The sequence below is a fragment of the Myodes glareolus genome, chromosome 18, assembly GCF_982192425.1.
Source record: "Myodes glareolus chromosome 18, mMyoGla1.1, whole genome shotgun sequence".
In the NCBI taxonomy this organism is placed as follows: Eukaryota; Metazoa; Chordata; class Mammalia; order Rodentia; family Cricetidae; genus Myodes; species Myodes glareolus.
Window position 1 is genome coordinate 61,170,230 of NC_142043.1, and position 23,594 is coordinate 61,193,823.

The window sequence follows — 23,594 nt, forward strand, 5'->3', positions numbered from 1 at the left end:
AGAGTACCTCCTGGAGCAGCAAGACAGAATCTGCCCCTACGGGCTGGGAGCCATGCCAGAGTGGCTGGGCTCAGGCTGACCAAACCATAGATTTAGGTCAGCAGAGCAACAGGCTGGAAATGTGGTGAGCACTTGCTAAGCATGACGATGCCTTAGATTCCATCTCCACTACTGCAAAACCAAACCAAACCGGAAATACCGAACAGAGTCAGTTAGAGGACTATGAAGGAGGGAACAGGCTGCATGGGTATATGAAGGCAGACATGGCAGTGGGGTCAGAAAACCCTATCTAGGTCCAAGGTTATTGGCTAGGCTACATGCTGGGAGGACAAGTAAACTAGAATTATATAGATGTTCAGCATGTCCAGTAAAGCTGAACTTCAAGTTGGCCAGAATTCTATGCTCTAGGGCTTGAGCAGAATATTGCAGGATGTCCTTCTGTATGCTGTGAATATGTGTTGCTTTTATTGGTTGATGAATAAAGCTGCTTTGGCCTATGGCAGGGCAGAATATAGGTAGACGGGAAATCCAAGCAGAGATACAGGGAGAAAGAAGGTGGAGTTAAGAGAGGTGCCAGCAGCCACCAGAGGAGTAAAATGCCAGGCATTACTGGTAAGCCATGTGGCACGTGGCGATATACAGATTATTAGAAATGAGTTAATTTATATGTAGAGCAAGCCAGTAAGAAGCCTGAGCCAAAAGCCAAACATTTATAATTAATATTAAGCCTCCAAATGATTATTTCATAAGAGGCTTTGGGGACTGGTGGGCTGGAGAGAACCTGGTCCAGCAGGAAAGAAACTGGTTCAATGGGACTGGATAGGACGAAGAAAAAACTCCGGCTATAAGAATTATCATTCCTCTATCAGCCAATAGGAGGAGTCCTAGCAGCAGGACCACAAGGAACAACGAGATGTCAGTGGTATGGCTCCGAAGCTTTATGTCAAGCTTGACACCCGAGTTCAGCCTCTCCTACTCACATCATGGAAGAAGAGTCATCTCCCCCCAGTTGTCCTCTGCCCTACACATGCGTGCAGTGGGACATGCGCACCCACACATACACACCCACATCAAATAAACACAATTCAATTTAAAAAATTTAAAGCAATAACAACAAACATAAGGGAATTGGAGATGGGCCCGACTGAATCTCTGGCTCCCGGGCAACAGGATTTGTGGACCAGTAGGCTTTCTTAGGGTGTCTATAGCCCATGGCTTAAGAAAAGTGAGGGCACGTGGTAGCTCTTAGGAGTGGAGCAAGCAAGGTACAGGTCACAGAGTCCGAGGGCTGGGGTAGGAGCCTTGCCCTTTCAAGCCTGCTTCTGTGCAGGGACCCATCCTCCTAGGAAGAACATCTCAATGTTCTGAGATGGGATCCACTTTGGGAAGACAGGGCAGTCCACCCAAACTCTATAGTTAGAAACTCAAAGAAGCATTCAGAACTTACATGTTTCTTCTCTTAGGAATGGCCTAGAACTGCTGTTTCTAATAATTAAGATAGCTTTCTAAACAGAGCAAGAGCCAACCCAACACCTCTTTGGTACTTCTTGAAGCCAATTTCCACTCATGGAATTGAGCTTCCGTGTGGGCCGATGTCACCCAGGGCAGCATGACCAGCAGAGATCCATTCTGGAGGGGCAGGACTCTGTCCATCAATGTCTCTAGCTCACAGTATCGAACATTAGTAGAGGCCCCTGCTCAGGGGCTGGAGGCTGGCTCCGGTGCAGCGATTCAGTTCCTCCAGCACCAGTTTCTCCTGGTTGTACATCTGGAACACAGCAGCACACACGCTGACGAGAGGGCACTTCTGGGACTTCTGTCCCCAGTCACACTCCTCCCTGTACCTCCTGCAGAGGCCCCCATCTCAACACCACACAAGTCTAAGGGCAACACCTGAACAGAGACCGAAAGAGCTCTGGGTGGACAGGAGCTACAAAGGAGTAAGGACAGCAGAGAGGGGGCCCTCAAAGGGTTGGGGGAGAAGCTTGGATACCCAAGAGGACCAGGGAAGTATGGGAAAGCGAGGGAGTGGGCATAGAAAGGACTGGGTGGGAGCAAAGCCAGAAGGGGGTCTACTTTTAATTGAAGTAGAAAAACAGTTCCTTCATGGGGGCTGGAGAGAGAGCCTCGCAGTTAAGAGCACTTGCTGCTCTTACAGATCCCCTGGGTTTGGCTCCCAGCATCCACATCAGGCAGCTCACAACCACTGTAACTCCAGTTCCAGGAGATCAACTCCCTCTTCTGGCCTCTACAGGTACCTGCACACAGGGTGCACATAGACTCATGAAGGTACACAAACAGAGAATCTTTTTTTTTAAAGTTCATTTCAAGTAATAGACTATTTGCTTGCAGATATAACCTAAGCCTGCCTATTAGATGCCATAGTGGGCTTCATAAATGTGGCACTTATCAGCCTTTAGAAACAAAAGAACCATTACTTCATATTACCTGTAGCCAACTGATGAGGGAAATTTTCTTTTTTTCTAAACATTAAATATCTCTTGACTCCCATCAATAATAGCTAGCACTTCAGGGAATTTAATATTTAATCTGTTTGTCCAGGTGCCTTCTTTTTTTTATATATTTATTTATTTATTATGTATACAACATTCTGTCTGTGTGTATGCCTGCAGGCCAGAAGAGGGCACCAGACCCCATTACAGACAGTTGTGAGCCACCATGTGGTTGCTGGGAATTGAACTCAGGACCTTTGGAAGAGCAGGCAGTGGTCTTAACCTCTGAGCCATCTCTCCAGCCCTCCAGGTGCCTCCTTTCAGCAGAGAACTATATAAGTGTCTTTATCTTTTTTTTTTTTTTTTTTTTTTTGAGACTGGGTTTCCTTCGTTGTACTGGCTGTCCTGGAATTCTGACCAGACTGGCCTTGAACTTACAGAGATCCTCCTGCCTCTGCCTCCCCTCCCCCAGTGCTGGGACTAAAGGTGTGTACTACCACCTACTACCTCATCGGTTTAGGCCAGATAGATGGAAGCCATAGATCCTGCTTCTTGTCATAGGGTGCATGGGGCTGGATATGCCTAGAGGTTAGGGTTACATCTGTGGATAGCACACAGCCCCTTGCACAGGTATTGCTCCTACCTTTTGCCACTCGACCTCAGAGTTATGGGTGAAGCCCAGAAGGTGACAGAGTCCATGGGCGGCTGTCACCTGTCAGAGCAAATGAGAAGTCAGCTTAGGGGATGATCTACCAGAAAGCTGCCCCTTGGGGGTCACAGACTACCCTTGTAAGACTGAGTTGCCTTATGCCAGGACACTGGGCAGTTAGTTACTTCACTGTGCAGGAGTTAAAGCACCTCAGTTCCCTCGTATCTAGGCAAGTGCTCACCATTGAGCTACATTCTAACCTCAGCTCCCTCCTGTCTAGGCAAGTGCTCACCACTGAGCTACATTCCAACCTCAGTTCCCTCCTGTCTAAAATGGAACATTTTGGGACTGGAGAGATGGCTCAGAGGTTAACTTCCTGAGTGAAGAGGTCAAACTTAAATTAACATCAGTGAGGCCATGACAGGCTCAGACTAACAAAACTGGGACTGGGCCTCATTATTACAATAACCAGGAAAAGTCACAGACAGTACCCTGCAGGGGAACAATCAGAATTGAGACAAACAAGTACTAGATGCTCCAGAACATTAAGAATAGCTTACCTAACCTGTATATGGGTTACCAATTTCATTACAGCAACGCCAGTATCAATACCTGTTTGACTAGATTTCTGTTACCTCACTCTGTCCCAATCAGGAGTTCAAGCCCCATCTGAATCAGGAATTCCCCTACCCCCTCATCCTTTACTCCTTAAAACCCTGCCATAGCTGAGCTCAATGATCCAACTGCTGTGTCGGAACAAATGGAGGGACCAAACTCAAGCTTGCAGTAAAGGGTCTTTGCTTTTGCAAACAAACTCAGACTCCTGGTGGTCTCTGGGGGCTCATGGCGCAGGCATAACGCTAAGTTCAATTCCCAGCAACCACGTGGTGGCTCACAACCATCTATAATGTGATCTGCAGGCAGAACACTATATACATAATAAATAAATCTTTAAAAAATTAAGAGGAAATAACATGGAACATTTTACATAGTTCACTTAATTAGTGTGGAGCATCACTGCTTGGGACTGTGCACAGGTAAAGAGAGTTGACTGTCCTTGGCAGGGTAGTTTCGGCTATCCAATTAGAACTAAGCAGGAGGGAAGGGTGGCTTATGTCTGTAGTCTCAGATCTAGAAGGCTGAGGGGAAGGACTGATTGGACCAAAGAAGTCAAGACCAGCCTGGGCAATGTAGTGACTCCATATCTTTTCATTCATTTATTTATTATTTTAAAATTGTACGTAGTGTCTGTGTATGTACAAACGAGTACAGATGCCCTGGGAGCCAGAAGAGGACACCAGGTTCCCTGGAGCTGGAGTTCCAGGCAGCTGTCAAACACCCCATGGGTGCTGGGAATAGAACTCAGGCTCTCTGGAAGAACAGTGCATCCTATTAACCACTGAGCCATCCCTCCAGCTTGAGCCTACATCTCTTTAAGAAAAAAAAGTTAAGCAGCAAGGAGTGACTAAATACAAGACAGGGGAAGGTGGGAACAGGGCTGACAATTGCTAATTTATAATACAATGGTACCTGTGGATACTAGCGTACCCTTCTCAGCCTTCTCTATGGCTTTGTTAGTGAATATATGTGATTTTGCATCCCCACTTACCGTTAGGATGTCATAGAAATCTTCATTTTCTCTGCACTGCTGGAAGATATACTCCACACCTAGGAAAACATCTCCCAAATTATAATCATCTGGCGACTGTGGCTGAGGAAATTCCCCTGCTTTCAGATTCTGAAAATGAGGAAATAGAGTTGGAGGCCTTGCAAACAGTAGCCTAACCACAAGGACTCGGCCCACTTGCCCAGCAGGGGACATCAAACTCTTGACCACAAGATGGATGCTCAGATGCTCAAACCACGTGATGGAGGCTAAAGACCATCAAAGAGGCCGAGGAGGTGGACTGCGGACTGCATAGTTATTACACACAATGGCCCTCACATGCTTTGATCTCACCAAATTATTCCATTTCTTCTATCCCTACCAAAGTAATTCACATTCTATATCGTTAAGTTGGCATATGGACACAATTACGTTCTTTCCCATTTGCCTGCCTCCATTTTCTTCCTATTAAGGAAATCACGTTACACTGTACCTTCTTCATGCTTTGGCCTCTCAGTTCTGTAGGTGTGACATGGGTAGATTATGACATACACATTTTAAGTCTTTGAAGCACTGCTAACTATCAATTTGCTTTCCCAAAGGATTGTTCCAATTTATGCGGCTAACGAAGGGTAAAGGTGTTTATGTCATGTAGCTACTTGTAGCTATCACAAGGTATCTGTTGAAACTTTACCACTTTTTACTTTGCATTTTTCTAACCCAGCATTCACTACTGAGGTACACTTACAATTTGAAAGGCGCTTATTTGAATTCCCTGACAGCACAGAGGAAGGGAAGGTGGCCCCTGCATAGAGGAATTGTGATGTTTAGGGACAGACATACTTAACGGGCATGGGTTACAGGTCATATTGCTTCACTTCTTTTGTTTTTATTTGCTTGTTTCTGAGACAGAGTCTTGTGACAGTCTTGGTTGTCAACTTGACTATCTGGACTGAATGACAATCCAGAAATGGAGGGTACACCTGTGATCCAGATCTCGAGCTGGAAGACACATGATTTTAGTCCAGATCTTGAAGTGAGAAGACACACCTCTAATCTAAGCCACACCGTCTTCTGGAAGCCTCTATAAGGACATGGAAGAAGCAAGGTTTTGTTCTTTGCCTGTTTGTCCTTGCCCTGTCAGCACACTGACTCCTTCGCTGGCCTTGGAGCTGACCTCTTCAGGATTCTAGCATCTACTGAAGACCAGTGGAGACACCCAGCCTTGTGGGCAGCTACTACATTCTTGGACTTTTCATTCAGGGCTAGCCACTGTTGGATTATTGGACTGCAGCCTGTAAGTCCATGACAATAAATTCTTCTACCCCCAAACACAAAGAGATTCATTCCATATGTTCTGTGACACTAGAGAATAGTGATTGCTACAGGGTTTTTTGTTTTGTTTTGAAGTTTTTCCAAGATAAGGTTTCTCTGTATATGCCTGGCTATCCCAGAACTCACTCTGTAGACCAGCCTTGCCTTGAGCTCAGAGATCCACCTGCCTCTGCCTCTGTCTCCCAAGTGCTGGTATTAAAGGACTGGGCCACTATTGCCTGGCTCAGACAGGGGCTTATTATGTAGTCCTGTCTGGCCTTGAACTAACCAGGTAGACCAAGGCTGGCCTTGAGCTCACAAAGCTGTGGTCGCCTTTGCCTCTTGAATAGATGGAATTAAAGGCATGTATACCAGGTCAGACGTCAATGCATTATTTTGAAAAATTCCAAAACCATATCTGTAACTAACAAGAACTCTTCTAGAAGAAAGGTAGGCTACATGTGAGGAACATATTCTTTTACCTCATGGAATGGGAAAGACAACACATCAGTTGGGACGTTTTTCTTCCTGTAGATCCTATTAATGTGCTGAATACGCTTGTTGTCAACACAGATGATCCCCACGTCAAAATCCTTCACTCCTAAAATACTCCTGACCACATTCATCCTGCCGCGAAGTGGCACTCTTCTGATGGGGACCACCCGCTGCAGATTTTTAATCACCAAACTCATTTTGGGAAGAACATCCAGCCCCTTAAAAATGATTGGAAGAAACCTGTGGTTGAAGTTCGAGAAAAGACCCGTCAGTATTAGAAAGTGATAAATTATGTAAAAATTACATACACACTCACAATAAATCAATTTTATTTCTGGGTGGTGGGGGCGCACGCCTTTAATCTCAGCACTCAGGAGACAGAGGTAGGCGGATCTCTGACTTCAAGCTCTGGTCTACAGAGTTAGTTCCAGACAGCCAGGGCCACACAAAGAAACCGTCTGAGAAACAAACAACTAAACCAAAACAGACAAACAAAAATTTTATTTGGTGGAATCCATCGGCACTTGTCAGGGAATTTACATTTACCATAGGAAACTATGAAACAGGGTAGGCTGGGCACAGTGTGCGGGCATAAGGCAGTTTGGGACAGTTGCTATCGTGTAGAACCAGGTAAGGGTGAAAAGATGGGGTCTCTGTGGGTCCAGGGTCTCTCCGACACTCGGGAGGGTGGATTCATACACAAGCATGGTGTTTCTACGCCGCACAAGGAGAAATCGTCGCACACTTACCGAAGCAGGTAACGTGGGAAGCTGGGAACCAGATAGCTCTCCTGCCGGAAGATCAATAGCAGCACACCCAAGAGAGCGGAAGGCGGATGCGGAGGACCGGAAGTCGGTCCGACGAATTTGTCTTCCGCCGCACACATCTAAGGGACGGTCCCAGTGGTCTGTAGTGAACCCATAGTGCGGTGGGCCTGGTGGTGAACGGATGCTTTCTGTGAATGAACATCGGCGCTCGTGACAGGACGATATCTGGTGGAAACGCTCCTGCGGCGGCCTCCGTGGTTCACTGCGTTCTTGCCGAGTTGGTTAAGCCCTGGCTTCGCCATCTTCGCACGAAGATCTCTGTAGTCCCTGCCACCCGTTTTCTAAGAGCTGCCGGCGAAGGCAACAAAACTTAAGTCTAGGCCAGGTCAAGGCATCTCAAGTTCGAGTTACTGGGAGAAAGATGAGATGGTAGAAAATCAGAACGGTGGCATTTTAACAGTATTACGCTATAATTCTCTGGCCTTGGAGATCGCAAGAATCAGGCGTAAGTGATGTTTTCCGTCTTAATGCTGAGATTTTTAGCCTTAGCTAGATCTGGTGGGGCACGCCTGTGATCCCAGCTGTTGGGAAACCAAGGCAGGAGAAAGGAACGTAAAACTATGCTTGACAGTATATAATAAGTTTGATGCAAGCCTGGGCTGAGACCTTGTCTTAAAACAAAACAAAACAAAAAAAACTTTAAACCTCCAATTACACAGTAATTTATTTGTACTTTCTTACTCTGTGTCCAAAACAGGAAGAACCTATTGGTTCTGAGTGGTTGGTCCATTGTGAACGTGCCTTTTAAATTATCCTTAGAGTATTCGCGATTTAAGACTTGTAACAATGTGCTGGAATGTTCTGAACTTTTGTTTTTTAGGTTATCCTGAGGGATGAAGGAGAACTTCCCCAGGCAACAGGCAGTTTAAGGAAGAGAGCTAGTTGTGGACAGACTGTATTGATTGCCTTCCAATAATTGGCTTGAAGATGAACCCAGGGAACCCCTTCATTGGGAAGCAGCCCAGTGCTTTTGCAGTATCTTCTAGTACCACAGGAACATTCCAGACGAAGTCACCATTTCGATTTGGCCAGCCTTCCCTTTTTGGACAAAATGCCACGCTGAGCAAGAACCTTGGATTTTCACAGGTATCGAGCTTTGCAGCACCCTCTGGAATAAGTCATTCTTCCTCATTGCCAACGTTTGGACTTACCCAAACCTCTAGTGCTGGACTGTTTACTAGTCTTGAATCCACACCTTCCTTTCCAGCTACCTCTGGGCCTTCAAGTTCATCTGCGTCGGGAAATACAGGATTTAGTTTTAAATCACCCTCTAGCGTTGGGGTTTTCCCAAGCGGTTCTTCTTTTGGGCCAGAGACTGGAGAAGTAGCAAGCTCTGGTTTTAGGAAAACAGATTTCAAATTTAAACCTCTGGAAAATGCAGTATTCAGACCAATCCTGGGGGCGGAGTCAGAGCCAGAGAAAACCCAGAATCAAGCTGCGTCTGGCTTTTTCAAGTTTTCCCAGCCTGTTAGTAGTGCCTCTGGAGGCCTGACCCCCTTTCCTTTTCCTCAGGCGACAAGTAGTTCAGTGACTAGTTCAAATTTTGTCTTTTCAAAGCCAGCTAATAGTAATACAACATCTGCCCTTATCCATCCTTTGCCCAACCAGAGTGTGGAGGAAGAGAAGAGGGGACCTAAGTCAGTATTTGGAAGTTCGAATACTGGTTTCACCACTTTCCCTATGTCATCTGGATCCTTGGGGGAGCACTTCCCAGGCAACAAAGCAGGTATCCATCAAGGATGTGAGGAAGCCATTTCTCTGGTGGAGCCGCTTCCTACCCCCATGAAAGGACTAAAAAGGAAAGAGGACCAGGATCGCTCCCCAAGGAGACACTGCCACGAGATGGCAGAAGATTCAGACCCCCTGTCCCGGGGCGACCATCCCCCAGATAAACGACCCGTCCGCCTAAATAGACCCCGCGGAGGCACTTTGTTTGGTCGGACGATACAGGATGTCTTCAAGAGCAATAAAGAAGTAGGTCGCCTGGGCAGCAAGGAATCTAAAAAGGAAACTGGCTTTGTGGAATCTGGGGAAAGTGACCACATGCCCATCCCAGGAGGAAATCAGTCTGCCCTGGTACCTCCCCGGCTTCCTGCTGTGAGTAAAGAGGAAGAGGCAGAAGGTAGAGATGAAAAAGAAGGTGAGTTCTAGATGTGCACGGCACAGGACACCTTGCTGTCGCGCTCTTGTCCTTTTCCCGGTGTTGGCTTAGTGTAAGTCCCCACCAAAACACTGGAGATCCTTACAGCGCTTTAGGGCCGGCCTTCCATCCGTGAGCATTTACTTTGCTTTTACACAGTAGCAACTCCTTGTGCTTGGACGTGCTATACCCCACAAACTTACATGTCTGCCTTCTGACTTTCTAGATTCCCTCAGGGGAGCATCTGGGCGCCAGAGCAAAAGGAGTGAGAGCACAGACAGTCTCGGGGGCTTGTCTTCCTTAGAGTCCACAGCCATCCAGTGTAAGAACATCCCCGACTATCTCAACAACAGGACCATTCTGGAGAACCACTTCGGCAAAATCGCCAAAGTACAGCGGATCTTCACCCGGCGCAGCAAAAAGCTGGCAGTGGTGCATTTTTTTGATCACGTGAGTATTCCCATCTTACCTCTTGGTACTCCAGATTTGAACTCAGGGACGTGTTTTCCCCTCGTGCAGACGATCAAACCCAGTGCTTGGAGCACACTACACAGGCACTGTACCACTGAGCTGCTGTTCTGAGGCCTCAACCTGGTCTCTTAAGATTCTTTTAATTATTTTTATTTTATGTTTTTGGGTGTCTGTCTGCATGCTTGTCTGTGCACCACTTGAATGCCTGTTGCCCTAGAGGACAGAAGAGGGCTTAGTTCCCCTGGAACTGGAGTTACAGATGGTTGTAAGCTGTTGTGTGGGTACTGGGAATACAATCCAGTCCTCTGGAAGAGCAACCAGTGCTCCTAACTGCTGACTCTCTCTGCAACTTCAACTTTTGTGCCTTTTAAACTTTCCCCCTTTTCATCCCTAAGTGGTTTGCTTGATACACTATAGGGAAAGCACTCAGGTATCGCATTCTTTTCTCTTTAATTATCTCATCCGAAGTTTAAGATTGTGTGTGTGTATGGGGGGGGGGCGTGGGTCATGAAGTTAGAAAAGGGATCTTAAAAGAGGGGCAGGAGAGGATGACGAAGGTAATGGACATGTGATGTGGAAACAGAAGGAAGACTGTTTCGGGGAATGTAGGGAAATAACCAACAGGAGCGCAGGGGTGGAGTAAGGGAAGGAAGCAAGTGCATAAAATGACATAATGAAATATGATATGTAATATGTATATTTTACATATTGTATGTATATTGTGTATAATATGTATTACATATACATATATATTATACGTATTATATATCTATATCCCATAGTAGATATGTCTACTGAAATAATTTTTTAAGAATCTCATTCTTCACTTGAGGTTGCGATGGTGTTTACTTTCCTGACTTAGGGTGTGCGTGTCTGAGGTCTCTGTAGAGCAAAGTTTTCTGGGGAATGTGAGTGGGCGCAAGTGGAGTCGGGTTCTTTTGAAAACCTTGAGAGTCACGTGTAGCTGCGGAGTACTTTTCCAAGCTCGGGTTCTCTGATTTTTATTTATTTCATTTGGATAAGTTCATGATTAGTGTAGACATTCAAGCAATACAGAGAAAAGGAAGTCTCTCTTTGAATCCTATTACCTAGGAAAAGCTGTTGGGTTTGTGGCCAGTTTCCAGTGTATACGTAAAGCACTTTCTGTGTGGTTTCACCTTGTGGGACTTTATATCTTTGCTATTTTTCTAAATATTCTTGTAGAAAGATTAAATCATATAAGAATTTAAGAAGGAGAAAGCATGTTTTCATAGCTTAAATTTTATCTATCTATTTATTAATCTTTGCATGAGTGGTATGTAGGGTCAGAGACAAATGCCTGGAGGTCAGAGGACAACTTTTGTGGAGTCACTTTTCTCCTACCTTTTTGGGGGCTCGAGGTCTTAAACTTGGGTTAAGTGCCTTTACTTGCTGAGATATCTGACTGGCCCTCATTGCTTTTTTTGCTCCTCTTTTGTTTCTGGAAGCATCCCTGTATGTAGTCCCTGCTCTGTCTTCCTGCTTCTACCTCCCAAGTACTGGGATAGTAGGTATGTGCTGCTATTCTCAGCTTACAACTTTGATTAATTATTTTTTAAGAGACAGGGTATTGCTGTATTGCCCAGACTCATTTTGAATTGCTGGGCTCTTGCCTTAGCCTGTGGAGTAGTTCAGGACTAGACAGGCATGTTCCATTGCATACAACTAACTGTTGGTATTTTCTGAAATTAATAGAAAGTCTGAGCCAGAATGTGAACCAAAATACTACATAATGTTTTGCTCTGTCTTGTTTACTTACTTACTCGGCTTTCTCTGTTTTTGAGTTTTATTTTTAGTTTTCTTTTTGAGGCTGGGTCTTGCTCTGGAGGTTCTCCCCTGCTTCAGTGCTAGGGACTGAGTGGGCCTTCAGCGTGCAAGGCAAGTCTTTTACCTCTAAGCTGTGTTTTAAGATGTGGTCTTGCTGCATGGCTGATCTCTCTATAGCTTGGTGTGTTACCCAGCTTGAAATTGTTATTTATTTATTTATTTTTGTTTTTTTTTTGAGACAGGATTTCTCTTTGTAGTCCTCTCTATCCTTTAACTCACTCTGTAGACCAGGCTGGCCTTGAACTCAGAGAACCTGGAATCAAGGCTGGGATTAAAGGCCTGTGCCACCACCACCTGGCTAGCCAAGTGCTTGGATTACGTGTATGTACCACTGTACCCAGCCTCGTCATATATTTTGGAATAGTTTTTGTCCTTTATTCAAATCTCTGAGAATAAAATTTTTGTGCCAGAACATAGTGTTTTATGGATTTTATTGTTTATTTCTTCATATTGATTACAAATTAATAAAAGTTTATAGTCATAATTATGTGCATCATAGTCACTGTTTTTGACATGCGTATTCTTAGACTAAACTGGTCTAGAACTTTAAGACAATTTGAAAAACTTATTTGTGTGTAAGTATTTTGCCTATATGTATATCTGCACTACATGCATGTTTGGTCCCTGTGGAGGACAGAAGAGGATGTTGAATCCCTTAGAGCTAGAGTTAGAGATGATTTTGAGCCATATTGTGGGTGCTGGGAATTGAATCTGGGTCCTCTGGAAGAGCAGCCAGTGCTCATAATCACTGAGCCATTGCTCCAGGCCCTGGCCTAGAACCTTTGATTTTTTTTCTTTTCCTGAGTGGTCTGATTGAAGGTATATACTACCATGCTTGGCAATCATAGTACTGTCTGTTTCCAGAATGTTCTCATTATCCCAAGCAGAAATTCTATAACCACTAAGTAGTATTTCATTACTCTGACCAACCTTTGGTTACTTCTGTTTTTCTCTAGGTATTACATGTATGTGGGACTCATACAGCTTTTGTTGTTGTTGTTGTTTGTTTGTTTGATTTTCAAGACAAGGTTTCTGTGTGTAACAGCCCTGGCTGTCCTGGAACTCACTCTATAGACCAGACTGGCCTCTAACTCAAGAGATCCATTTGCCTCTGCCTCCCAAGTGCTGGGATTAAAGGTGTGTGCCACCACTGCCCAGTGAGCTGCTATATCTTATGATCTACATTTTGAAAAATGTTATATATGCGGTCAGAAAAATGGCTCAGCGGTTAAGAGTATTTGCTGCTCTTATAGAGGGCTGAGATTCAGTTGATAGCACCCAGATGGTGACTCACAATTATCTGTAACTCCAGATCCAGTAGATCCAGTACTCTCTCCTGGCCTCCTCAGTACTGTATACAAACTATCCACCTATATTCATGCAAGCAGAACACTTGTGCATGAAATCAAAATAAGTAACACCTAAAAATAATAAAATGTTATATGTATGTATGTATCTGTGCATGTATTTTAATTATTGTTTTTGAGACAAAGTCTTTTGTAGTCCAGGCTGGCCTCACAATTGCTGTGTTGCTGAGAGTACCTTAAACTCTTTTTTTTCCCTCCTTTTTAAGACTGGGTTTTTCTGTGTAGCTTTGGCTGTCCTGGGATTTGCTCTGTAGACCAGGCTGGCCTCACATTCGCAGAGATCTGCCTGCCTCTGCCGTTAAGTGCTGGGGTGAAAGGAGAGCACTACCTCATCTAGCCTTTTTTTTTTTTTAAAGATTTATTATGTACAGTGTTCTATATGCATGCATGTACACCTGCAGGCCAGAAGAGGCCACCATATATCATTGTGAATGGTTGTGAACCACCATATCGTTGCTGGGAACTGAACTCAGGACCTCTGGAAGAGCAGTCAGTGATCTTAACCTCTGAGCCATCTCTCCAGCTCCTGTCTTTTTTTTTTTTTAATTTTGTATGTATGTGTCTGTGAATATGCCCAAGGAAGCTAGTAGAGAATGAGGGTTGGATCTCTAGGGAGCTGGAATTACATGTAACACGAGCCATCTGATGCAGTGTTGGGAACCCAGTTTGAGTCCAGAAGAGCAGAGCAGCAGGCACTCTGAATATGGGGCCGTCTCTCCAGCCCCTAACATTTATGTCTTCATTCTGTGTGTGTGTGTGGGGGGGGGTTGGAGTAGGGGACATCAGTGTGCCATGGTGAGTATTGTGGAGGTTAGAGACCAATTTTTGGAGGTCCATTTTTTCCAGGAGCTTGAATTCCAGTCTTCTGGCATGGTGGCAGGCAGCTGTACCTGCTCAGCCATCTTGCTGGCCCTCCTATTTATTTTTAAGTCGTCTGTTCTGATTGCAGCCTCTGAGTGTTGAGTTTTGTTTTCTTTGATCTCTACATGTCCTCATAGTCGGTGGTTCTGAACTGTTTTTCAGGCATCTGCAGCCCTGGCTAGGAAGAAGGGGAAAAGTCTGCATAAGGATATATCTATCTTTTGGCACAAGAAGAAAATAAGTGAGTTTTCAGTTATTGATTCTATAGTCTGATGCTCTGTGCAGGCCCTTGACATTCAAGTGGAGTGACTAGCTCCAACTGCGTCCCGCATCTCATCATTGTTTCTGGAAGCTTTTATCAACCCTGTTCTGACCCTTGTGTCTTCAGGTCCCAGCAAAAAACCCTTTTCCGTGAAGGAGAAGAAGCTTGGTGATGGTGAAACCAGTCAAGGCATAGAGGATCCCCCATTTCAGCATTCCCCTCTTGGCAAGCCCATACTGAGGCCTGCAGCTGGCAGCCTGCTGAGTAAAAGGTGGGGTTGACCTTTCTTAATAACTGTCGTAAAAGAAGAGAAGTAGGGGAGAGCTCTGACATTCTAGTAGGAACTGAGGGGCCATGGGACAGGGACAAGGAAGAGCTGCTTTTAAAACCCCTCCCGCACAGTGAGCATGGTCAGTGGGACGGTTTAGGACAGCTGATCTGAACTGTTGCCAGCTTGATTGGTGATTCTGTTTGTTCTAATAGTTCCCAGGACCTAGGATTTTGGGAAGACCCTCTCTAATGCAGGTCTGACTTCTAGGAGATTTTCTTAGGGAAAGCCTTATTACAAAACTGCCATTTTTGCTCTAGTCCTTTATTTTTAAAAAAAATATTTAGCCGGGTGGTGGCAGTGCATGCCATTAGTCCCAGCATTCAGGAGGCAGAGGCAGGTGGATTTTGGAGTTCAAAGCCAGCTTGGTTTATGAAGCAAGTTCCAAGTTAGGTAAGGACTACACAGAGAAACCCTGTCTCAAAAAATAAACAAATATAAATTATTTGTTTTCATTTTATGCCTGTGTCTGCGTGTGTGTCTAGACATCACTCTGTACAGGGCTGCCCACTCCACGGGGATCATAGAATGTGGTGCTCTGTGCAAGTTATCCTCGTACGGCTCCTCTCTTGTCTCTCTCAGTCCCACACCCTGGCATGTAAATCCACACGGGATAACTTCCGCTTTTATATGTCCAACTGAACTGGTCTTGCTGGAGTGTATTTGTGTTTTGTTTGGTTGGCTTTGTTTTCGAGACAGGGTTTCTCTGTAGCTCTGGCTTAGTAGATCAGACGCCTACTTAGTAGATCTACTCGCTTAGTAGATCAGACGCCTCTGCCTCCTAAGTGCTGGGATTAAAGGTGTGCACCACTGCCACCCCGCTCTCGCCTTAGTTTTCAATTGCTTATATACACGTGTACATGTTTATCTGTACATATGTCTGTTTAACACATATATTCAGTGCTCAAGGTGGCTAAAGGAGGGTATCAGATCCTCTGGAATTTAGAGTTACGAGACAATTGTTAGCCACTGTGTGAGTGCTGGGAACCAAACCTGGTCCTCTGTAAGAACAGCGAGTACTCTTACCCCTGAGGCCTCTCTCTAGCATCCACCCCCCTTTTCTTCTCTTTCTTCCTTTTCTTTTCTCCTCTTCCTCTTCCTCTTTCTCTTTTTCCTCCTCCTCCTCCTCCTTGTTCCCCCCGCCCCCGCCTTTCTCTTTCTGAGACATGGCCTTATCTCTTTCAGACTAGCCTGGGTCCCATGTAAGATCTGCAAATACTCTCAATTGTTGCATCATCTTTCCGGTCCAACCCACCCCCCTTTTTGGTACAGGGTCTCACCTATACCAGACTGTCTGTATTCATTGTGTAGTGGAAAATGACTGTGAAGTCCCCTTATCTCCTGCTTTCACTTCCTCAGTAATGGGATTATAGGCACGCACCACTACACCCCATGTATGAGGTGCCAAGGCTTGAACCCAGGACTCTTCTCTACTAACTTGAGTTACATTTTTAATCCGTTATCTCATTTTCTTAAGTATCTAATATTTCACAATTATTAAAAAGCCAACAAATTTAACATCTTTGTTCTCAGCACTGCCGCCCTTCTTGTAGGGTCCTGTTAGTTGCTCTGCTAACAGGTTGCTGGCTCAGACTTGTTGAAGCAGCAGCTTTATTTTTTGTATTTTAATTAAAAGTGAAAAAAATCTCATAATCAACTTTATTTAGGCTTTATTTTGTTTATTTTGTTTTATTGGGGGGAGGGGTGTTTAGTTGTCTTAGAACTCCTTATGAAGACCAGGCAAGCATTGACCTCAGAAATCTCCCTGAATTAGCCTCTCTAGTTCTGGGATTAAAGTCATGTGCCACTATGCCTGGCTGGCTTCTTTAATTTTGATGCTGTATTTTCTTAGCTTTAGAGGACCAGAAAGTCTTGATTCAGAAGTGGAAATGGTACAAGGGCCATGAATGTGTTGTTTTCTCTGTAGCTCTCCATTGAAGAAGCCAAGCCTTCTAAAGATCCACCAGTTTGAGATAGACCCTTTTGACTCTGGATCTGAGGGCCCTGAGGGCCTTGGTTCATGCGTGTCATCTCTTAGCATCCTGATAGGGACTGTGGCTGAGACATCTGAGGAGAAGTACCGCCTTCTGGACCAGAGAGATCGAATAATGCGGCAAGGTATGGTGTGCAGAGACAAAGTCCAGAGTCCCTGATGAGGTCAAGGTTGGGAGGCAGTTGAGTCTTGGGATTTCTTCTATGCCATGCCTGGTGTGACTGTGCTCTGGTCTTCCTGGGGGTATGAGCTGTGTGTGTACTAATGTATGGTGAGTGCATGTGTTTATGTATGTACAGGAATATGTAGAGGAACAGTTCACAGAGATTGCTGGTAGAGAGGGACAGTGTCTGAAAGGCAGAAGTGAATGGTGATGCTCCACTTCAGGCATTGTTTCCCTTTGGAATGGTAAACTGAATGCATTATTTTCAAACTGATAAATTAACATTACGAGTATATAGTATCCCAAATGGAAACCCATATTTACAATTTTTTCTTTTTTTCTTTAAACTCTTTTCTCTTTTTAAAAGTCTATTTTTTGTTTCATATGCATTAGGTGTTAGGTTTGTATGTCTGTCTGTGTGAGGGCGTCGGATCCCCTGGAACTGGAGTTATGGACAGCTGTGAGCTGCCATGTGGGTGCTGGGAATTGGACCTGGGGTTCTCCAGAAGAGCAGCCCTTAACCTCTAAGTCTCTACCCCCCTACAGTTTTTTTCCCTTAATTTTCAGCTGTTTGATTCTTTTTCCACAGCCGTACAGCCCATGCTGGCTAGAGCTTAAGATTTTCCTCTTTCAGCCTCCCGAGTGCTGGGATTGCACATATCTATCACACCTGCCAGAATTTTTTTCAAAAGTTGAAAATAATTGTAATAATCACAGAACTCGCTTATGATGGTAATAAAAACCGTTGCCATAATTTATAGAATTGATGCTTTTTACATTTCTCATGCATTTACGTATTAGTTAGCATTGCTGTTGCTGTGATGAAACACCATGGCCAGAAAGCGCGTTGGGAGGAAGGGTTTATTTGTCTTATACTCACTGTTCATCACTGAAGGAGGTCAGGGCAGGGGCCTGGAAGCCGGAGCTGATGCAGAGGCCATGGAGGGTGCTGCGTACTGCTCTGCGCATCATAGCTTGTTCAGTCTGCTTTCTTCTAGAATCCAGGACCCCTCCCCCATCAATCACTAATTAAGAAGATGTCCTACAGTCTTATCTTGTGGAGGCATTTGTCTTTTGTTTTCAAGACAGAGTCTCTCTGTGTAACAGCCCTAGCTGTCCTGGCATTAGCTTTGTAGACCAGGCTGGCCCTGAATTCACAGATCCACCTGCCTCTGCCCCCAAGTGCTGGGATTAAAGGCTGTTTTAAAAGTGTAACCAAAATGTGTATGTGTTGTGTTGTCAAGTTTCCTTTCAAACCTTGCATTCTGTGAGTAAAAATAATGGTATTCTTACTCAGGTAGGCACCCAGCTAACTCATATTATATAATTTTGAATACTGAGACAGAATCTTAGAATACTGATGTATTTTGAGTTATTTATATTTTATTTTAAATTTTTAAATTTTATGTATTTATTTATTTTGAGATATAGTCTCACTATGTAGCCCCTGGCTGGCCTCAAACTCACAGAGATCCTTCTGCCTTTGCCTCCCAAGTGCTGGGATTAAAGGTGTGTGCCACTGATGTCCAACCCACAAATTTATTCTTTGATTGAATTCCTGTTTTACCACTGAGAGGTCATGATAAGAATTACAGAATGCTGGCAGCACACATTTCTTTGAGTGGAAGTGATGGCATGCTCCATCTGTTTGTAAAAATCTTTTAATTTGTTTTTATTTTATGTGTATGAGTGTTTTGCCTACTGTATAGATGGCTGTGTTTCACTTGTATGCATCATGCCCAAGAACACCAGAACCTGGGTCCTCTAGAAGAGCAGGAAGTGCTCCTAACAGCTGAGCCATTTCTCTAGTCCCCGTCTTCCATCTTGAGTCTGTAATGAAAGTGTCTGATTATTGGAGAATTATTATAGGAACCTTTGTGGGCCTAAATGGCTGTTGCCTGGCAGGATAGTCTACAGTTCCTTTTCTGCAGCTCAAAGTTTAAGAAACATTTCTTTTGTGTGTATGACTTTTGGGCAGGGCGTGCGGGGGGAGGGGGGCAGTGCACAGATGAGAGAGGGTCTCACCGTATAACCTAGACTAGCCTGAACTTCATGTGACCCAGGCTGGCCACAGATTTAGGGTTCCTTGCCTCGGCCTCCTGAGTGCTGGGATTATAGTTAGTGTTTTTGTTTGTTTGTTTTCTTTTTTCCTTTTATGGAGCTACACTTTGTGAATTCTCAGTACCCATGTGGTGCATACACCGTCCCCTTTGGCTTGATTTCCTTCAGCTCGGGTGAAGAGGACTGATCTGGACAAAGCAAGGGCATTTGTTGGGACGTGCCCTGACATGTGTCCTGAGAAGGAGCGCTACCTACGGGAGACCCGGAGCCAGCTGAGCGTGTTTGAAGTGGTTCCAGGGACTGACCAGGTAGAACCCTGTCTGTCCTAATGAGCTGCTATTTTCCACTGTTTTGATTTTTTAAAAATGTATTTGTTTATTCTGTATGTGTGTGTGAAAGAGAGAGAGAGAGAGAGAGAGAGAGCGCATATGTGCCATAATGTATGTATGTAAGAGGATAGCTTAGAGGAGCTGGTTCTCTACTTCACTGTTTGGGTTCTGAAGATTGAACTCAGGTTATCAGTATCAAGTGCCCTTAACTCATGCTGAGCTATCTTGCTTGGCCCCATTTTTTTTTTTTTTAAAGACAGAGACCCTCTGTATGGTCTTGGTTGTCCTGGAACTCTCTCTGTGACCAGGCTTCCAAGTGCTGGGATTGAAGGCATGCACCACCACCCAGAGGCACAGCTTTTGTTTTTAATATTGATCTTAATATGTTTTCTGTTTCTTGAAGCCCATTTACCTGCTACCTCTGTGCTTTGGGATGAGTAGATGGGTCTTTCTTTACATTTCTGTTCTTGTGACACCCTCTTGAGTCCTTGTTCTATTCACCTGAATCAAATTTCTTAATTTATATTGTCCTTAAAATTTGTCACCTTTAACAGAACATTTTCATTGAGAAACTGTGTTCCCAAGCACTGATCTCCTGAGGGTGTGTATGTGATTTCCTCCTTCATTTTAAGGTCTCTATCCCTTGCCCCAGGTGGACCACGCAGCAGCCGTGAAGGAGTACAGCCGGTCCTCTGCAGATCAAGAGGAGCCCCTGCCACATGAGCTGAGGCCCTCAGCGGTTCTCAGCAGGACCATGGACTACCTGGTGACCCAGATCATGGACCAAAAGGAAGGCAGCCTTCGGGACTGGTACGACTTCGTGTGGAACCGCACACGGGGTATACGGAAGGTATCGGCTCCCTCTAGTCACATGACTAGGAAATGCATGTATAGTCACAAATTGAACTTTTGTTTGTTTTATGCAAATATTTTATATGAAATAGAAATGATTTTGTTTGAACCATTATAAAACTATTTGATTGTGTTTCATGGGGTTGGTTTCAAGTTGAAATGTAATTCAACTCATAAGCATAATTTTTAAAAAAGTTGACTTTTCATGGACTATGTGTGTATGTGGCTTAGGTGTGAGTGAGGAATGCATGTGTGCATATGTAATCCTCTCTAATGTGTGAACAGGACATCACACAGCAACACCTCTGCGATCCCCTGACGGTGTCTCTGATTGAGAAATGTACTCGATTCCATATCCACTGTGCCCACTTCATGTGTGAGGAGCCCATGTCCTCCTTCGATGCCAAGATCAACAATGAGAATATGACCAAGTGTTTACAGAGTCTGAAGGAGATGTACCAGGACCTGAGGAACAAAGGTGTTTTCTGTACCAGCGAGGCAGAGTTCCAGGGCTACAATGTCCTGCTCAATCTCAACAAAGGAGACATTTTGAGGTGTGTTTTCAGATTCAGAAGTTAGGCTTTGATGTATAGAAAGCCCATGGTGTAGCTGCCAAACTGAGCCAGGAGTAAATGTGTGAGCATGTCCTGAGACCAGCATGCTGTGTATAATCCCTTCACGTTCATTCCTGAGGGATCCTCTCAATGACATAGGTGGGAAATGAGGATATGTAATGAGGAAGTCCCATTTGTGTGTTGACTGTTCTGCTTCAGAATGTGTGGTTGGTGGTGTATAGTAGAAGGAAAAGTTAGAGCCAAGTGGATAAGTTACTGGGTGAGAGAATTTGAAATGCTGGTTTGATATTTCAGTAGACCTTTAACTAAGAAAGAGATACAGCAGATTTGCCTGGCCCACGTTTGGTAAACTAAACTCAGTGGTAGCCATTGCCTCCTTTTATTTGTAAAAAAAAAAAAAAAAACCTTATTTATATTACAATTAGTTGTTTTGTATTCTTTCTCTCCCTTCCTCCTCCCTCCTTCCCCTTTCCCTCCCCCCTCTTTCTGACTCTTCCTTTCTTTGATATAATCTCATTGTGAGATGTGACCCAAGTTGACCTCAAATTTGACGTTTCTTGTCTCTGCCTTCTGAAAGCTGGGATTATAGTTTATAGCTGTGTACTGCCTTGTTTAGCTGAAATTATTTTTGTTGTTAATATTTTCTCCAAGAACTTATTGTTGTAGGTCTATATGTATGATTGATTTAAGCTTTACAGCAGATAAACAGGTTATAAAAATTGCCTGGTAGACCCAGGTGGTGGTGGCGCACACCTTTAATCCCAGTACTTGGGAGGCAGAGACAGATGAATCTTTGTGAGTTCGAGGCCAGCCTGGTCTTTAGGAGCTAGTTCCAGGACAGGCTCCAAAGCTACAGAGAAACCCTGTCTTGAAAAACCAAAAAAAAAAAAAAAAAAAAAAAAAAAATTGCTGGTTGGTATCTCTTCATATATGACAATCATTTGTACCCATTTTGAATAATGCAGTTTAAAAAATGGGGAGCTTGGTCTTGAGACAGGGTTTCTCTGTGTAGCAGTCCTACCTGTCCTGTAACCCACTACGTAGTTCAGGCTGGCTTCAAACTCACAGAGATCCTCTTGCATCTGCCTCCTGAGTGCTCGGATTAAGGGTGTGTGCATCACTGTGCCTGGCTAAATGTATTTCTTTTACTAATGTTACTTTGTTTGCATCTGTGTTTATGAGGGTTTTGCCTGCTTGTATGTCTTTGCACCATGTAGTCTGGTGCCCAAGGAAGCCAGAGAATGGCATTGGAACCCCTAGAACTGGAGTTATTGACAATTTTTAGCTGCCGCATGGGTGCTGGGAATTGAACTTAGGTACTCTGGAGTAGCAAGTGCCATTAGCAACTATCCATCTCTTCAGCTCCTAGTTTTACTTTATTTTTGTTTTTTGGGGGGATGCGTGGTGAGACAGGTTCTTACTGTGAAGGGCGTGGTCGATCGGTAGTTAGAATTAACCAGACTAGCTTAATATTAAATATTTAGCTTTAATAAACAGAAGAAAGGGAACTTACAAAACCAGGGTTCCAGAGATCCAGAAGCGCAGGGAACAAAAAGGGCAGAGGCAAGAACACCTGGATTTTTATTTGTTTTCTTTGGCCCCAGGGGGTCACACCCTAAATAGAATGTGATTGGCTGAGCTTCCCCATCATCACTGTGTAGCTCTAACTGGCCTGGAACTTGCTTTGTACCCCATGTTGGTCTTGAACTCTCAGAGATCTGCCTTCCTCTACCCCTTAAAAGCTGGGATAAATGGCGTGTGCCACCATAACCCACTCCGTATTTTCATTTATTTTATTTTATTTTTCAGTTTTTTGAGACAGGGTTTCTTTGTGTTGTCCTGGCTGTCCAGGAACTCACTCTGTAGGCCAAACTGGCCTCAAACTCAGAGATCTGCGTCCCAGGTGCTGGGTTTAAAGATGTTTGCTACCGTGCTCAGCTCTGTATCGTCTTTCTAAGACTTTATTTATTACTATTTTAGTTGTGTATAGTGTGATCTGTGTGTAGGCACACGCATGCAGGCTCCTGTAAAGGACCGAGAGGGTGTGAATATCCCGGAGTTGACGTTCCAGGCAGTTGTGAACTACCTCACATGGGTGCTAGGAACCAAATTTGGGTTCTTTGCAAAAATAGCAAGTGCTTTTACCCTCTGAGCCATCTCTCTAGCCCCACAGTTTATTATCTTTTCAAAGAAAAGCTTTGAAAACCACACCTGTAATTCTGCGGGAGTTCACGGTCATCTTTGGCTCCATAGTGAATTTGAAGCCTGTGGGATGCGTAAGTTTCTATCTCAAAGAATACAACAAAATAAAAAGGAAAGAAGACCTGTGTGCCAGCTGGGTGTGAGAACTGGCAGCTCTGATTGTGGAGCTTAGGTTTCAGTAGTGGCTGTCAGCATTATTGCTGAGGTCTCGTTGTTTTATCGGACTGACTTAAATCAGCAGTGACGGTTTGCCTCCTTACAGGGAAGTGCAGCAGTTCCACCCTGGTGTTAGGAACTCCCCTGAGGTCAACTTCGCTGTCCAGGCTTTTGCTGCGTTGAACAGTAATAATTTTGTGAGATTCTTCAAACTGGTCCAGTCTGCTTCTTACCTGAATGCGTGCCTGCTACACTGTTACTTTAACCAGGTGAGTAGAAGCACCGCTAGCAGCACAGGAGCAAAAGCAGTAACTTGAAGTGTCGAATTGCTTCTCTGATCCTGTACTCTTCCAAATGGGCAGCCGTCAAGGTGTTTGTGGTTTAACCATGGATGATGAGCTGTCATGGGTCTCCACCAGCAGAGAGCATGCAGTGGGAAGAATTCTGCAGCTCACAGAAACCTTTGGGATGGCAGATTGAGTTCAACACTGTCGTCTTTCATGAAAACAAACCCTAAACCACAAATATTATATTTTACCAAATGCTTAACTTCGAAATTCTTAGTATTGATAAAAATTTTGAGAGGACAGCCAGAGTAACATAGACTCTGGAAAAAACAAAAACTAGTCAACTGTTTTTGAGAAT

The 23,594-nt window shown here is 44.4% G+C and overlaps 2 protein-coding genes across 5 annotated transcripts in view; one reads left to right on the top strand and one right to left on the bottom strand.

Moving 5' to 3' along the window:
- Positions 1-916: 916 nt before the first annotated feature.
- On the bottom strand, positions 917-7,373 carry Ybey (ybeY metalloendoribonuclease). Of its 2 annotated transcripts, XM_048451431.3 has the most exons (5): positions 7,267-7,373; positions 6,505-6,757; positions 4,712-4,840; positions 3,097-3,165; positions 917-1,768 (listed from the first exon to the last, which is right to left on the bottom strand). In XM_048451431.3, the coding sequence occupies exons 2-5, from the start codon at positions 6,712-6,714 to the stop codon at positions 1,682-1,684; spliced, it is 495 nt and encodes a 164-aa protein (XP_048307388.3). In that variant the 5' UTR covers positions 6,715-6,757; positions 7,267-7,373; the 3' UTR covers positions 917-1,681. The 2 variants fall into 2 exon arrangements, with proteins under 2 accessions (XP_048307388.3, XP_087754390.1); XM_087898264.1 differs by lacking the exon at positions 3,097-3,165.
- Mcm3ap (minichromosome maintenance complex component 3 associated protein) overlaps positions 7,372-23,594 on the top strand; it is a 51,972-nt gene continuing 35,749 nt past the window's right edge. The window contains exons 1-11 of one of the 3 annotated variants that reach the window (XM_048451430.3): positions 7,372-7,789; positions 8,165-8,430; positions 8,953-9,484; positions 9,711-9,934; positions 14,191-14,269; positions 14,417-14,561; positions 16,546-16,736; positions 19,004-19,143; positions 19,817-20,014; positions 20,302-20,570; positions 23,056-23,218. In XM_048451430.3, the coding sequence (XP_048307387.3) occupies positions 8,272-8,430; positions 8,953-9,484; positions 9,711-9,934; positions 14,191-14,269; positions 14,417-14,561; positions 16,546-16,736; positions 19,004-19,143; positions 19,817-20,014; positions 20,302-20,570; positions 23,056-23,218 (2,100 nt within the window). In that variant the 5' untranslated portion in view covers positions 7,372-7,789; positions 8,165-8,271. Of the gene's footprint in view, positions 7,790-8,164; positions 9,485-9,710; positions 9,935-14,190; positions 14,270-14,416; positions 14,562-16,545; positions 16,737-19,003; positions 19,144-19,816; positions 20,015-20,301; positions 20,571-23,055; positions 23,219-23,594 lie in introns of all 3 variants that reach the window. The other 2 variants (XM_048451428.3, XM_048451429.3) reach the window with 2 other exon arrangements.

Coding starts and splice junctions, on each gene's coding strand:
- Ybey (XM_048451431.3), bottom strand. CDS start 6,714: ATGAGTTTGGTGATTAAAAATCTGCAGCGGGTGGTCCCCATCAGAAGA. Junction 4,841..6,504: donor TGTCTTTCCCATTCCATGAG/GTAAAAGAATAT, acceptor CCTCATTTTCAG/AATCTGAAAGCAGGGGAATT. Junction 1,769..3,096: donor CTGAGGTCGAGTGGCAAAAG/GTAGGAGCAATA, acceptor GCTGTGTTCCAG/ATGTACAACCAGGAGAAACT.